We start from the raw sequence: 17469 nt of genomic DNA, 5'->3' as shown, positions 1-17469 counted from the left end.
ACTGTATGCCTCCAGTCATCTCTGTTTTCAGTCTCACTGGTCTCTGACGTAATAAAGTTATTGTATTGTATTACAGTATATTGTATCATTCTTTAGTTGCTGAAACGTGTTATGATTCTTGATATTCAGGCATGAAAATTTTAAGAGTAGGCCTATTGTTTATTGTTATAATAAGCAACATTTTAAAGTTAATAGAAATGATGGATAACATTTTAAATCTAAAGTGGTACAAGAAAATTCTGGGATAAGAGCATATAAAGCCACAGCCAGATGGTTACTGCTCTGTGAGAATGAAGTTTGGACTTCAGAGAAAAGTTGTTGTTGTTGTCTAGTGCCTTGCATTTGGCAATGAAGCCATTAGCAGTCGTGCTTTCCAATACTTTTGAACTGTAGTTTCTTCTGATCTTAATGCTTCACAGGTCTTCAAGTGGTCTTCATTCATTTCTGCTGGATCGTTACACAGGACACATATGGGTGAAGCTGAGTTACAGTTTTAACTCCGGAATATTTATCTTTAGGACTCATACTCATGTATGTTGTGGCTTTCATGTAACTGTTTTCTTAACGGGCATCAGTTTTTACAATGTGGCAGTTACATCATCCGACATAAACCCCCATTATGCAAGGGGGACCGCACCTGTCGTTGGTCAACGGGTCCTTCGGACCTAACCTGGAGGACTAAATAGATGTTATTTAGATCCACTGACCTTTCCCTCATGTGCCGCTGAGGGACGCTGTTGTGCTGTGATAGGCCAGCACATATGTAAATGGCATTTCCTCCATTTTAGATGAAACAGTTATACCGCTGTGACTCGGTCCCCAGATCCTCATCTGTTAAAAGCAGGGTGTACCACTGGCAGGTTGAGGTTGGGAATTGGGTAGGAGAGGCTATAGGGGGCGCATCACTACTCCTTACACCCTCTTCAGAGAAAAGTGGATGTTAAGAATTTTTTGTGCAGAGGTAAAACATTATAATTATTTTAATTGTCTCGTAATATTTTAATTGTCTCGTAATAATCTCGTTCTATTATCTAATATTATTTGAAATATATTAACATTCTATGTATTTTAGTTTAATTCTGCTACACAGTTTATTTCAGTGTTTAATTAATAGTTCATAGTATTTTGTTGTTTAATTTGTAAATAACTTTTGTATACATGTAACTCTCATCTAAATCAAATTGTTGGATTCTTTGTAAGTTCATGCATATGTATATACACTTTTTGCTGGTTGAGTGGAAGAGAAGGCCTTACGGCCTTAACTCTGCCAGCTAAAATAAATCATTATTATTATTATTATTATTATAAAAGAAAGTAGGATTTTTGGATATAGGGTGGACTAAATTAGCCATATCAGCATGATGCAACCACAATGCAAGTAATGAAGAATACACCAATTTGAAGAAGGAATTTAGGCCACCATGGAAGGAGATGGTATGAGACAGGAACAGGCCATTTGGAAGAGGATGAGGACTAATAAGATGATTTCTCAGCCTTCCTGTGTGTATTTTTTTTCAGGGATTGTACCAAAATAGGCCGCCAGTCTTGGATGACTTTAGCAATAATTTCAACGGAGTTCCTTATAGTTGCCAAATTTGACTGGGAGACCATAACCAAACCAATTCCCAGGTGAGTTACTACTATCATTCTGCCTGTTTTATTTCATTGTTTACATTGCCAAGTGACTTTTTATTCCCTCATACAAACTTAAAAAAATATTGTGATTCTATATTTTGACACCTAAAAATTGGTTTTTGATGTGTGTGTGTGTGTGTGTGTGTGCGTGCGTGCGTGCGTGCGCGCGCCTAATGCTCTGGATTTAACAATGAAGTCATCATCCTTCTTGCTTCCCAGTATTTTGATGGAAGGTCCACAAATGTCCTAAGAGTTTCACAATTAGCCAGGTGCTCCATCTCCATGTCCTCTTCTCTGGGGCACAGTAAGCATTTAGGTGAATTCAGTACTCCAATACGATGGAGGTGTTTACTGAGGCAAACATGACCAGTAATCAATCTAAACATGGCCACGGCAGATTTTCGAGGTAGATCAGGAATTAGTTTAGGATCTTTGAGTGATTCTTTCCATTTTGAATTTTGATGTTTTGCCTGTTGCCGTTACTTATTCTTTTTATGACTCGTTTTATTGATGCATATGGGAACTTGAAATTTGTTTTTAAGTTGATTTTAGTTCCTTTCTTTGCTAACATATCTGCTTTCTCGTTACCGTTCAGTCCACAGTGGGCCGGGATCCATTTTAAGACCACTTTTTTATTTAGCATTTGAATTTGTTTTATCATGCAATGAATTTCTTTTACTTTTTCCATTTTAGGGGATGTAGTTGAACTGATGGACTGGATTGCAGCTTTGGAGTTAGACAGGATGACTATGTTTTTGCACTGGTTTAGCCAAACAAATACATTTTGAAGTGATGTATAAATGGCTTCAACTTCGCCATCAAAATTTGTTGTGTACTTGCCAACATTTTTATAAAGAGAAAAGTATTGACAAGTAGCTCCTGCTCCAGCTCCTTCATTTTGATCCATGAGAGATCCATCAGTGTAAATGTACAACCAGTCCTTTTGTGGATATTTTCTATTAATTGTTTGTAGGGCAATGGCTTTTGCTACTCCTGGATTTCTATCTTTTTGTTGAAGACTTCATCAAGATCAAGGCAGCAGTCTACTTTGAAGTTATTAAGTGGATTATATCGAGACATCAAGTTTTCCTTTTCACTTGGTATTTCTAGATTTTGTTTAAGCATTTCTACCTCTTGTATGTATCCGTTTTGGGTCCTCAATGTAAATTTAGAATCTTTGTATCTACTCCATTTATCCCAATTTGGAAGCCTTCTTAATTTTTCATAGGTTAAAAGGCCTTGTGTTTCAAGGTTTTTGATGTGTGTTACTGTAGTGTCTGCATAGAAAGTGTTTTGTTTAATTTATAATGTAATGATCTGACACGTGTGGTGTTCCTACCTATACTGACTGAAACGTTTGACTTCCTTGCAGTCACATTGTCCTGCTGTGGGGGCTGGGATTGTCGATTCTTATGGCTTGGACAGTTTGGCGTTTCTTCGTTTCGTCAGGATCCCAAAGAAAGTAAGAAAGTTTTCATTTGGATTGTTAAATGCAGTAGAACCCCTTTTTAATGAATCTCTGGACGATTTCCTTAAAATAGGAGTTTTCCTTAAAAGGGGGTTTACATAAATTGGGAAGAAAAGGCTTAACATGTGTGTTACATACCAAACTTTATTATATCTATTTAATTTACGGTCTTACTAATAAACCGTGTATAATTTTTATACGAAACTTATGCAGAGTTGTGACAGAAAACATTACTAATAAACCATGCATAACCGATGGATGTATAAACAGTCTGTAACTACACAATGGGAATTGCTTTGCAGTAGTTATATACACGAAACCCCTTGTTTAAGCAAATCAAGCTTTCAGGTATAACTCCCTGTAAAGTTGATTTGAATAATTTCGAGGGAAAAATTGTTCCAGGGCCGGGTATCGAACCCAGGACCTTTGGTTTAATGTACCAACGCTCTACCAACTGAGCTATCCGGGAACTCTACCAGACACCGATCCAATTTTTCCCTCTGTATCCACAGACCTCAAAGAGGGCTGACAACCGTCAAGCAACCAACATTGAGTGCACACTAACTCAGTGTGACTTAAATTGTGGCTTTCTGTTAATGAACAGTGACGTGTATTATGCAAATCAAGCTTTCAGGTATAATTCCCTGTAAAGTTAATTTGAATAATTTCGAGGGAAAAATTGTTCTGGGGCCGGGGCTCAGTTGGTAGAGCTTTGGTACGTTAAACCAAAGGTCCCGGGTTCGATACCCGGCCCTGGAACAATTTTTCCCTCGCAATTATTCAAATCAACTTTACAGGGAGTTATACCTGAAAGCTTGATTTGCATAATACACGTCACTGTTCGTTAACAGAAAGCCACAATTTAAGTCACACTGAGTTAGTGTGCACTCAATGTTGGCTGCTTGACGGTTGTCAGCCCACTTTGAGGTCTGTTGATACAGAGGGAAAAATTGGATCGGTGTCTGGTAGAGTTCCCAGGTAGCTCAGTTGGTAGAGTGTTGGTATGTTAAACCAAAGGTCCCGGGTTCGATACCCGGCTCCGGAACAATTTTTCCCTCGAAATTATTCCCCTTGTTTAAGAGTTGTATACAGAAAAAAAATGGCCGCCCCTCTAACAGCTGTTCGTATCGACTGTCATTTTATGATGATGGTTGCCTTGTAAGCATAGAAGAACAAACCAAAGAGCATAGAATAATTAGAGTAATATTGCTGTAGCTTGTACTCTTTGACCAAAATATAATGTGGTAATCGATCAGAGCCAGTTGTACTATCGATACTTACATGGCACACTATAGCGCTCTACCGGATGCAATAGAGAATATCAGATATTCTATTACCTTTCGTAATGAAGTAATGACGAAACTGTGACGTAGCTGTGTAACAGTTATACTGTTATACACGACGTATGTAGTGATTATTAGTAAGGAATTTACACATGACTTATAAACGAGCTACTCATTGTATAAGTATAAGACAGTTAAACATCTGTATACAGAGTTTTTATTAGTAAGACTGTTAATCAGTTATTATTTACATAAGTTTCATTACAGTATTTTGTAACTCTTCAAATGGTGAGGCATGAATGTTTTTTTTGTTTGGTTGAACCTGAACCACACTGAAACTCGGCATTGAAAATTTCTTCTTTCTTTTCCATTATTTCCTATAATGAAGTATGTGATAGTGTTATTTGAGGATTAGCCTTGACATCCCTTATTATTTTCTCTTTCTGTCCAACAGTTAATTTCTTCCATTTAATCACCATTATAACGGCGCAAAAAAAAAAAAAAAAAAACTTGGAAGCAGGATCCACACAACTCGAGACAATAAAGCAAGCAATGCAGCCACTCTGTAAAAGCAATGCAAATCAAGACCATAAAGAATAATGCTGTCACATGGCACCACATTGAAAAATATTCCTTAAAAGCGGAATTTTTCTTAAACTGAGTTTCCTTAAAAGCGAGAATTAATTACATTGTTCTTATGGAAATTTGGCAGGGATTTAACAGATTATTCCTTAAAAACGGGAATGTTAAAATGGGGTTTTACTGTAGTATTGAAATGCTAGGAAAGTATAATTGAGGACGTCACTCGAATAAGGGCGTATAGAGCAAAATGTAGTTCTGATATATAAACTAATTTCAATGTTTAAATTGAGTGTCATCAAATTTGATGTATTCCATTCATGTAGTTGATTTAGAGCTTTAAGAGAAGAATTTTGAATTTTGTCTCTATGTCTGTAAGATCCAGAAGTCCACAAAACTATATCATCTGCAAATAGTGCTGTTTTCATGTTTGATTCCTCTAATAGGGAGGGTAAGTCATTTATAAAAATATTGAATAAAGTTGTGCTGAGGACAGCGCCCTGAGGTAGACCTATGCTACTTACAGACCTGTTACTAAATCTACGTATTACTCTGTGAAGAGATTTATTAAATCTACATACTTAGACTTCAACAAACAAAATATGATAACTCAATCCCAAGGGAAAAAATGGAACTCTCTGCATCAAAATCCACAGTTAATTCCCGATTTACCACGAAAATCGTCTGTAGCTGCATTTAGATTGGCAACAGGCCATGATTATTTGGCCAAACATCTGCATAGAATTGGAATATATCAGTCCCCTAACTGCCCATTGTGCACCTCAAACCAAGAAATGGATTCGGAACACCTCAAAATCTGTGCTTCAGTGGCTGGTCATGATAATATCTTTGAAAAATATTGGAGTGCAAGAGGTCAAATGACTTTATTGTCAAACGCCTGGCATTAGAAAACAACAACAATTTCGATGTTTGTCAGCTTTCAGGTTCATCACAGTTGTGTCGAAAAAGTTTTTCTTCACTGTTAAATTATACTTTTTCGACACAACTACGATCAACCTGACAGCTGACAGACATTGAAATTAATTTATATCAGAACTACATTCTGCTCTATATACCCTTATTCGGGTGATGTCCTCAATTAAAAAATAGATAGCACAAAAATTGAACTGTTAACGAGTTCACATGGAAACCTCCCCTCAAAATGTCCACACATCTCAACAAAATACAGACATAAAAATTAGTAGCCCATACTAACTCTAAGGCAGAGAGCCCACTAATATGATAGTGATACGACAAAAACACTGATCCAACACGAACTATGATAGCAACATGACAGCAAAGTGACCTGCCACTCACTGGACTGATTCAGTCATACAACATGTCGTCGGAGGATGAGGACGTTCTCAATCTAGTTAATTTAGCTAATATCAAATTACAGTGACAGAAAACATAGGAGACGATTCTGGGTGCATCCTTTTTGGTATGCTAATTTCGAACAACATGGTCCTTTTAATCTGTTCAAAGATTTAAATATATACCCAGAAAGATTTAAAATAATCTACAGAATGAGTAGAGAAACATTTAATCTGTTGGTACAGAAAGTTGGATCTGCAATTTCTAAAAAGAACACTAACTTCAGGATTTCAGTCAATGCTGAGGAATGCCTTCTGATAACTATCAAATAAATCTATACTAATAATAAATCTGTAGCCGAAATTTTTCTGGTAATTTTCGATTTTCCAAAAATAATTGGTCCTAACATATACAATTAACCACCCTGAAACCGAAAATCGCTTTTTTGAAATTTTTGTTTGTATGTCTGTCTGTCTGTATGTGTGTTTGTTACCTTTACACGCGATAATGGCTGAACGGATTTCGATGAAAATTGGAATATAAATTAAGTTCGTTGTAACTTAGATTTTAGGCTATATGACATTCAAAATACATTATTTAAAAGGGGGGTTATAAGGGAGCCTGAATTAAATAAATCGAAATATCTCGCTTATTATTGATTTTTGTGAAAAATGTTACATAACAAAAGTTTCTTTAAAAATAATTTCCGATAAGTTTTATTCCTTGAAAAATTTTGATAGGACTAATATTTAATGAGATAAATGAGTTTTAAAATTAAAATAACTGCCATCTAAGGCCGTGTAATGAATTAAAAAACAAATGACTTCGTCAATAAGGGGCCTTGGACAGCAACAATCGAAAGCTATGAAAGATAGCGTACAGAGAATGTTTCTGTGTTTGTATGAAGTAATATCGGAAGCTAAATTAACCGATTTGTATAATTAATTATTATTTCACCATTGGAAAGTGTAGTTTCTCTAGATGGACATAATGCTATAATGTTATTACAGTAACGTCTGAGTGAATCGAGGACAGGTAAGATTAAAATAGCTTCTTATGCACAGAAAACTTGATAGGCTATTCTGTACATTCGTTTCCTGTATTTCCTAAAATAATTTTTATAACCAAATGAGTGGTCTCTGGATCAAAATGATCGCATTTTAATTATGCAAATACAATTTAAATTAAGTAACATAATAAACGATTTATCCTTATATCAAACACGAATGTTCCCTGGATCAAATGTCCTATTTTAATTATGTAATTACTTTATATTTATTTCTAACGGGTGCAGCAGAGCGCATGGGTATGGCTAGTAGGCCTATAAATTTATACATCAGATAAATAATAATTGTTCGTTTCTCGTCCACATCAAAGTAAACATGTGTTTACAATATGTTTATAGGGTAGGGGGGCTAATTACCGGACAGGTTCTATTTACGGACACTCCTAACATTTTGTCATTTTGTGCTTATACGGAATCCTTTATACATTCCTTTAGCTAGTCAGTGGAAAGCAGTAATATTCTAGAGCTGATTGCGACAGATGGGAGTGAGATTGTGTATGAAATCCTAGCTCCAGATAGCGGAAAGTGTGCAAAGGTTATTAGAATATCTTTATATTTCGCCCTGTTGTAATATTGAGCTGTAAATTATTCTCTGTAAATAAGATAAAATGATTTTGCAATAGGTTTATTATGTTTTCAGTCCGAAAAATAGATGTAGTATCAAAAGACATGGCAAATCTTTAATAAGTTCAGTAAAGGCTATATTGAAATTAGGATCGTCTCTCATCTTAACCCTTGTATTACCAACTCACAATTGACACACAAAAAGTGGAGCTGCAGCACTGTAAGCGACACAACACAACACAGGTAGTGTCGAGCTGCTGTCTGATCAGATGAGTGGGCTTCCGTTCATTTCATATTATAGGTTATATAGGAACATACACGTTAGCAACAAGCAAAGCATCAAATCCGTGTTGTGTTGCTGTCGCTTGTCGTTCCAGTGGGCGCTCTGCCTGAGGAAGTGGAAAATTGCCTAGGATGTGCATTGAGAAAAAACAGCGTGTGATTGGAGAGAGTAGTTGAGTTGTCTTCTGATGTGAATGTCTATTCTGTCATGTAAAACACAAGATTATCTTATGCACTTAATAGTTCTCGCTATTGTTTAGTACAGAAATTCACAATTTAATTAATTTCAACTGTAAATACATTCTTGAATAATGTGTACTTATGTATAAATGCAATGTTTGTGCTGGAGTGATAAGAATTGGATGGTGCATCTGGTTGCTACAGGTATGGTGTACCAGATATTGATCAGCGTCGTCAGAGGTGGGCCCTAGTACGTTCCTGTGAGCTAGGGAGGTTTGCCATGAAAATTGACTAATCCCAAAGCTTGAATGTTGCATAGCCGTCATGTCAGAGGTAAGTGTAAGACATGATTTAAATAAAAGTCACATGTTTGTGTATCTAGCAGAGGTGGATGAATTTTGTAAGGGTAACAAAATTCCTTAGCATTAGAGGACAGTTACGGGAAATTATAACCAGTAAAAGCATTCCAAACCACCTATTCAAGACTATTCAAAGTATTATATGAAAAACATAATAAAATTATGTATTGTAATGGCAGTGTTTTTCTTCTGGAGAGAAAGGTGGTGAAATTCTATTTAGGATATATTATAAGAGACTGAGAGATGATTACTATTCAGTGTCGTTTTTAACCTCCTTTTTGCCCAACTTTAAGACTTTCTAGGTCTAAGTGGAATTTAAAGAAAAATTAATTATTAACACATTTCTCTGGCTTCATGATGAAAAATACAACAAAAAAGTAAATCGTCTGTAGCTGCATTTAGATTGGCAACAGGCCATGATTGTTTGGCCAAACACCTGTATAGAATTGGAATACTATATCAGTCCCCTAACTGCCCATTGTGCAACTGAAACCAAGAAATGGATTCGGAACACCTCAAAATCTGTGCTTCAGTGTCTGACCATGATAATATCTTTGAAAAATATTGGAGTGCAAGAGGTCAAATGACTTTATTGTCAAACGCCTGACAACGTCAAGTGCCTGAAAAAAGGCACTGGGTAATGGCATATCTGAGGATTATAAAAAAAATCGCGCAAGAGGTTATATAAAACTGCCCACTGTCACCTATATTGTATAATTTATATTTAGACAAAGTGATCAGTCAATGGCTAAATCAACTGAGAAGAATTAAATATTTTTATTTTTAAAGAACTTCTTTTTAATAAACTCTTATTTGTTGATGACGTTATTTAAATATCAAATTCAGAAGGTGGTTTGCAAAACTTATACAACATTACAAAAGAATATAATTTAAAAATGTCCACAAATAAAAAAAAACTACAGAATATTATTTTAAAATGTTCTCGAACACGTCATATCTCACACAACAATATTTGCAAAAGGAATTCGTTTCCATGAGAGTCTTTTTTTCTTAATGCAAGGTTTGACATTTTGTCCAAAAGCCCATCATTGTTTTAATTACAATTGTGCGTTACTTTTAAAAGACTCTGTATATTTTATATTAAGTGCTGTAAGAGCCATACCTGGTAGGTCTCAGGACAACCACTGCAGGCGATGCCTCAGTGAGATAGAAACCTTTGGATATGTCCTGGGAGCCTGCCCTTATGGCGAAACATTGTGTATACATAGGCACCATGCAATTAGAACTAAACTGGCCGATGCCCTTAGAAAACTAAAATACACCGTCTGTGAAGAAGTCCACGAAACTGCCGACAATGGCAGTAACAGACGAATTGACATAATCGCCATTAGCGAATCCCTGTCTCAGGGTATGATAATTGACCCCACCATCAGGTTTGAAACGTATAAAGGACAGCCTGAAGACGTACATGAGGAGAAACGAGCAATCTACATTCCAACCATCCCGTATTATAAAGATAAATACCAACTTCACAATATCAGTGTTACGGGGTTGATGTTTGGAGCAAGAGGAACGATACCTAACTTCTCTTCTCAATTCTGTAAGACCCTAGGACTGCACAAATCGTTTCTGAAGGAACTGGACCTCCTCATAATTAGAGTCAGTCAAACTTTTACGAAACCACCTATATGAACTCAAATTCAGTGTACAGAAAACACTGACGCACCATTATCTTTTTTCTTTCTCTTATTAGCTTTCATTGCTTCTTTACTTGTAACTTTTTTATTCTGTAAATTGCCATTGTTTGTTTGTTTGCATACTTGTTTCCTTTTTTTCTTACTCTGTTATCTTTCATCACCTATTTGTTCTTATATTGTTTTGTATGCTTTGTCTAATGGCAGCCTCTAATTTGGGGAAGCTCAATAAAATAAAAAATAAAAAAATATATAGCTGTCTGTACCTATACATATACATATAATCGAACAAGAAAAAAACATACACGCTCGCACACACATTCACAAGCACAAAAGGATATTTTGATCTCTTAAAACTGGTGCTTTGTTGTCAATAGACATAGAATTTTTATTTCGTTTTTATTATTTTTGCAAAGTGATTTAAAACTAGAAGAATTCGTGGAACTACTTACTTTCACACAGTTGACAATTGACAGTTAAGCTTTAGGCAGCAGCCAGTCATAATTATCTGTAATAATTTGTTTACTGCAAGGATATTATCTAAAATAACTATCACCCTTGCAGTAAACAAATTATCATATTATGATAACTTCAGTATTAAGTAACTCTGGTTCCTAAGTTTGTGTTGCATGTACCAAGTACGAGAACTCATGCTACTCTGTCATTTTCTCTCTTACAGGGCTAACTTTATAGTCATTCATTTCTTAGGTTACCACAGGTCTGGACACTCATTATGTCTATGTTACTACATGCGACTTTGTTATAGAATGGAAGAATTCAGCACTGCCAGATTCGTTGCGACTCTGACGAAGATAGAGAGAAGTCCTACAGCTGGTAGCTGGTAGGTGTGTCTGTTGGGTCCAAATGTTCTAAGTCTGCTTTCTATTAATAGCATTTATAAAATATCTCGGTGTTACATTGTCGTCTGACTGGGCAATGTTTTTGACAATGGATAATCATGTCTGTACAGTGAAATGTCATAATATGTACTGAAGAGTATATTTTACAGTAACAAAATTATTAATTTTTCGCTGGAGACATTTACTTGGGCAGCTGTACCATAGAGTTTGAACTGTTTTTGGCAGCTGTGACACTTGTCGCGAATTTGAAATAGTTCGGTGTGGCATCAAGCAGAAATATGAAGTTTCTGAAAAATTACATTTCCTCCTTTTACTTTTGAGATTACCAATTTTGGTGACTATTTCGAATGAAAGTAATGTAAAAGTAAGCTTAGCAAAGCCAAATTATGCAATGCTCAAAGGCTGCTAAGTCATTGGCAGTGAAACTTGCTGTCTTTCCCTTTTTCTATGTATAGGTCATTCATTACCTTGTGAAATCAAATGCTTGTGTGCACCGCAGCATACAGTAAGAATCTTATGGCGAGGGTAATTATCTCGATACATAGAAGTAGAAGCGTAGCAAGGGAGGGGAAACTTCTCAGCCACTTTCTTCTTCCCCTGATGTGGAAGTAGGTTTGACAAGATAACAAATGACCTATATTCGTCTTTCTCCTGCTTTCATCAGATCACAGTGGTGGTAGCTACAGTGTATAGGTGTGAGGCTTGTGATGGAGGGGTCTCGAATTTAGTTTATTCCTTTTTATTTTACTTACCATGTAAATTATTTATGGACTTGTTTCTTGTGTGTTTAATATAGGAGAGGAAGATAGGTATTTTTTTTTTATTACCTAATGTAATGCCTTACCATTTGCAATACTGTGTCAATATGATTGACTCATCTTAAATCACCGAACTTTTATGGGTTATTTGCAAGTAGCATTACTACTGCTTCCACTGTATATAGTGCATACTACAGAACGTCCGTATGTTAAAACTTCCATAAGGTCAAAATGTCCATATTGTCAAAATGTTCATACGGTGAAAATGTCCATGTACTAAACGTCCATATGACAGAAAGTCCATATGATAAAACGTCCATAAGGTCAAAATGTCCATAACGTCAAACGTTCATAATGTCCAAGTTCAAAGAAAAATTCTGCTTGAAAAGAACACAATAATTTTATTCCATAACTCATACAAATAAGTTATTAATCATCGGGAACCGGAGCCCCACTTTTAAGATGGTAACCAATACTTTTAAGATATATGAGAATTTCTCCATTTTCTTTGTACCTGTTGTAGTTTCTCACAATTTGGAGAATTTGTCTTTGATTCGTCAAATACGTGTTATTCACCGGCTCTTTAATTTGCTTGCAATATTTGTGTACAAATTTCATTTTCTTCGCACTTTAGGCACCGTGTAAATTGCCAAATGGATGGATGTGCAGCCATCACACGTTGAAGATGATTGTGCCAGCCTTCCAGGCTTGGGACATACATGTTCCAAATATCTGCACGAAAGTGAAGTGGTACACGTCTTCATCTCCTCTCCGTACCTCTGACGTAATTTACTTCTAAATGTGTGACTTTATCATCAGTACGCTCATCCATTTGTTCACTCACCTCTGCAAAGACTTCTTGTATATCACTGAGCGGGATGAAAGGAAGTGCCATTAATGCGGTGACATCTTTACTATGGCCATTTTGACTCTGGACATCAGAGTAAAGTGGACATTATAGAACTATGGATATTTTGACTCTGGATGATTTAACATGGACATTTTCAACGTGGACATTATTTCATGGACATTTTGACGTATGGACATTATAATCCTGGACTTTATGTCTGGTAACCTCACTACAATGTGAAGATGATGGCACATCCATTTCTGTGATGAAATTAAGTCTAAAGTGGTTGCTTTTAATAAAGCAGATATTTATCTAAGTAGAGGAACTCGTAACTGTTCACTTGTTAAAGGGTCCATTGTCGTGTTTCTTTCCTTCATGAACTGAGTCATGCCTTTGAATATGTAAATGCAGGTGTTGCTTAACATTAGGTGCATTGCGTTAAGGTAAGATATACCACCTCTCTTTCTCGGTAATTGAAAAAAAAAAAAAATCCATTTTGAATCTTGTGTACACTACTCTTAACACCTGAATATAAGTAATTGATTAACTAGCGGACTTACTCATGTTAATTATGTAAGTTTGTGTGGCTTACAGCTGTTTCGGTGCTTCATCACCATCCTCAGAGCCTACTAGATCTCGGCATCATCTCGAACTTTTCTGCCTGTTATGTGGGTGCGTTTGATTGTTGAAAGGTGTTGAATGGTGGAGTCAAATAGTGTGTGTGTGTGCTGAAATTGATCTGTGTGTTGAGAATTTGATCGGGGTGTGTTTTAGTGTGTTTGTATATTTCGTATTCTAGTGTGTTGAGTTTTTGGTTCTTGGGTTGTATGTGTAGGATTTCCATGTCCGCATTTATGTTATTGTATTGTACATTGGACAGACAGGCAGATCATTCCAAACACACTACAAAGAACACATTAAAGCAATAACCAGAGGACACAATACATCTACATATGCTGATCACATAACCAATGCTAACCATGCATACAATAACATAAATTCGGACATGGAAATCCTACACATACAACCCAAGAACCAAAAACTAAACACACTAGAACAATACGAAATATACAAACACACTAAAACACACCCTGATCAAATTCTCAACACACAGATCAAATTTCAGCACACACACACTATTTGACTCCACTTTTCAACACCTTTCAACAATCAAACACACCCACATAACAGGCGGAAAAGTTCGAGATGACGCCGAGATCTAGTAGGCTCTGAGGATGGTGATGAAGCACCGAAACAGCTGTAAGTCGCACAAACTTACATAATTAACACGAGTAAGTCCACTAGTTAATCAATTACTTAAAAAAAAATATTACGAAAGAAGAAAGTAATCTAAAGCCAGTCTCGAATTGGATATTACCAATCTCACATTCAAGCACTGAACTACTGCGGCTATAAGTAAGTGTTAGGAAGATAAGTATATTAACCCCTTACCGCATGGGACAGTTTTGCACACACCAGTTTTATATTCAAATAACTTAAGTAGTTCTCTCTTTCTCAACTGATGTCACATATGGTCAAATCCAGTTATTGACAGTGTGCCATATCTGTCGCAGTATGCAGTTTGAATTATTACACGCTTATATTATAAGTTATATGAATATAAAACCGGTATGTGCCATATCTGTTCCAGAATGCGGAAAGAGGTTAAGTAAAAAGCCAGTAATTTTCATTAGCAATAACTCAGCAGCCTTTGAGCGCTGTATAGTTTGCTTTGAGTTAAGCCCTGAACGATGGTGCTTGTTCTCTTGCTGGCCAGCAAACTTGGTGCTGTGCTAGCTACACTGCTGGTTCCTATATTTATTTCGGTGATTGTTGCATGCTGGGACGTGAAAATTCGTAAACATCAAACATGAAAGCTGTGTGAAGGAGACGTTTAGCAGCCTTTTGCTGGCTTTGAACGCTGAGGAGATGTATCATCAAGTTCAGAAAAGAAAAGCATGGATCCGAAAATGGGTACTGCATAGAAATACGAGATTCACAGTCTTTTTCAGTGCTATTGGGTCTCAGTGCACATACTGCTACGTGAACATGTTTCAGTGCCTCTGCTCTCATTTGTTTGTGATGGTAATTCAGACTCTGAACTTGTATAGAGGCAAGTTTCTTCCCTGTACGCCGCAATTAGAATCCTAACTTGATCCTCGGTTTGTCTGGAACTCATTTTGGATACAGGCTTTTCAGTTGCTCTCTTCAGTTCAAATTGGAAAATCATCTGCTTTTCGTTTACTCCCAATACAGTGTTGCCAACACTCATGATGAATAAGAAGCTAAACCATAAGTGGGAAACAATTGCAGCCTTGCATTGACAATATTAAATGTTGTAATGAAGTAGAAACTAAGAAATACAGAAGAAAACAGTTTTAGTTGGGAAATAACTAACTTGTTGACACTGTCCCAGCTCGCTCGAAAAATAGTAAGGACACTACGAATATGCTGCTTACCAAAGCAGCCAGCTGTGGGCAGGATTTCTAGCAAGCAAGGAAGCAAGCACTGAATAGTTTTGGTTTACAAGACAGTATTTTTATTAAATTATTAAAACTTAATGATAGTTTTTTTCTGTTACTTTAAAAACAGTTTTGCTCGAATAGAATTTATTGAAACATTCCAATGCAGTATTCACTTCAGTGTTGAACAGAAAGCATTCCTGAACACGAATTGTTTTAACGGAGGAAAGACAAAGTGTTTTGCATGAATCTACACACGTTAGAGGAACTCCAGGCTGTAGTGAGCAGGAAATAACAATTTCAGTTCGTGATCTTAGACTAGTGGGTAACACCATATTCTTGGGATATCAAACTTATATACGAGCGGAAGGACGACACTTTCAGTATCTACTGTAAGGTAAAGGTATGGTCACACGTCGCTACTTTTGCTGTGCAACTTTTGTACTGCAGCTGCAAAAGTTGTGTGTCATGTTCACACGTAAGTCAGAAGTAGCACGTTGCACTCTACTTTTCGTGCTGCGCAACCCGAGTGCAGCAAAAGTTTCAACTGGAGGCTGCGAGTCTGTTCACACACAAGGCGCTACTTTTGCAGCTGCAGTCTAGCTGCAAGTTTCCATCTCCGTGTTGACTTCTCAATATACATTTTGTGGTTATGTTCACATTATTAAGAAACTCATGCGAAAGCTTACTTATCTATTATTTGCTTTTCTATCCTAACTAGTATTCAGAAATTGGCATTATTTTTACTATAAAGCTTTTAAAAACGCCTATATACTTAAATGATAACCAATAGCATATTCACTTAATCAATGTTGGCAACCCTCCAATTTGAAATTACGCTACGGAAAATTAAAAAAATGAATTATATCGTCAGCAATATGCTCAGACTGTGTTGTGTATTTAATAACTGTTACAAATAATTTATTTTCATCACATCTAACATTAAAATATAACCAAACAAAAAAAGTCTCATTGGCACATTTGGGTGGTAACACTGGTCGCAACCGCAGCAAAAGTTTCAACAAAACAGATATCAAAAATGCTGCAGCTGCAACCCTGAGAACCCTGTTCACACGTCGCTACTTTTAAGCTGCGCGCAGCATGAAAAAGTAACGGGCAGCAGGTTTGGCAGCCGCTACTTTTCGAGTTGCACCGTTATTCACACGTCGCAATACGAGAGTTGCGCAGTTTTTTGTACTGCAGTGCTGCAAACGTAGTGACATGTGATCGTACCTTAAGTTTCATAATCCCTTTCTGCTTCCGCCGTTATAGGCAGCATTTTACCTGCTGATGCTCTACTGTTACCTGAGAGCCAGATCGCATGCTACAGCAGCCTTGTATATTAAGGACTCTGTATATACAATGGAATCACTGTGTTCCATCTGAATGACGTCAGAATAGTGTGATGCAACTCATTGCAAGTGGTGAACAACTGACGTCAGATGTTAAAATTTTCATAACATTTGAATCATTTGACAATCGAGCATAAACATTTCACGTTGAAAACCCAATTTGTCCTTGTCCACAAGTGCCAGTAAGGATTCTTCGAAGTTTGACTTGGACAGGCCCCACCAGGGACTCACAAACGATATTAGGCTTATTTCCGAACAAGACCAACATCCGTGCTGAGCAGTGAATTTTCAGGAGAGGCACGGGAGACTGTGCCTTCCCTAATAATTTACCAGACTGCAATATGACAGTATTAATTTCAGCTGAAGTAAGATCATAGACAAGTTATATCAAATGAAGGACATTTGCCTTTTATATTAATTTTACTATTCAATACAATTAAGATTTAAGTTACGTCAAGCCAACCACATCCAGTTGGAGATGCCCGCTCGCTATATGTAAATAGTACAAATAATTCGCACCAAAAGAAAACAGATAGTGCTGTAACCAGTACAATCATCATCGAGCAGCCTGCAGTGTCTATGCGAGAGCAAGACAGTGGAGACAACTATATGACTCTCCTCCCTGGTAACCATGACAACAGCAGTTCAACAATAAGATAGCTGATTAGTGGAATATTTAAATCTGACTAGATCCTGCGAGAGAAGGCGAATTCTGACAAGTGTATCATGATCTCGGCTGCTTTCGGCTGTATTGGCAAACTCTTTCTCTCTTTTTTTTTCTTGGCTTTAGAAAATCGCGTCA

General features: G+C 36.6%; 1 protein-coding gene and 1 non-coding gene across 3 annotated transcripts in view; one reads left to right on the top strand and one right to left on the bottom strand.

Annotated features, from left to right (window-relative positions):
• The window catches only part of LOC138706620 (phosphatidylserine synthase 2-like), a 34955-nt gene extending 22919 nt beyond the window's left edge, over positions 1 to 12036 (top strand). Inside the window, exons 9-12 of one of the 2 annotated variants that reach the window (XM_069836135.1) lie at positions 1519 to 1629; positions 3008 to 3097; positions 8576 to 8704; positions 11152 to 12036. In XM_069836135.1, the coding sequence (XP_069692236.1) occupies positions 1519 to 1629; positions 3008 to 3097; positions 8576 to 8666 (292 nt within the window). In that variant the 3' untranslated portion in view covers positions 8667 to 8704; positions 11152 to 12036. Of the gene's footprint in view, positions 1 to 1518; positions 1630 to 3007; positions 3098 to 8575; positions 8705 to 11064 lie in introns of both variants that reach the window. The other variant, XM_069836136.1, reaches the window with a different exon arrangement.
• TRNAN-AUU (transfer RNA asparagine (anticodon AUU)) lies at positions 3500 to 3572 on the bottom strand. The gene has a single exon. It is a non-coding gene; the product is annotated as a tRNA-Asn (tRNA).
• Positions 12037 to 17469: the final 5433 nt, after the last annotated feature.

Source organism: Periplaneta americana, chromosome 9 (genome assembly GCF_040183065.1).
Source record: "Periplaneta americana isolate PAMFEO1 chromosome 9, P.americana_PAMFEO1_priV1, whole genome shotgun sequence".
Taxonomy (NCBI): domain Eukaryota; kingdom Metazoa; phylum Arthropoda; class Insecta; order Blattodea; family Blattidae; genus Periplaneta; species Periplaneta americana.
Note: the sequence above shows the minus strand (reverse complement) of the source record. Positions and strands in the feature narration are given on the sequence as shown.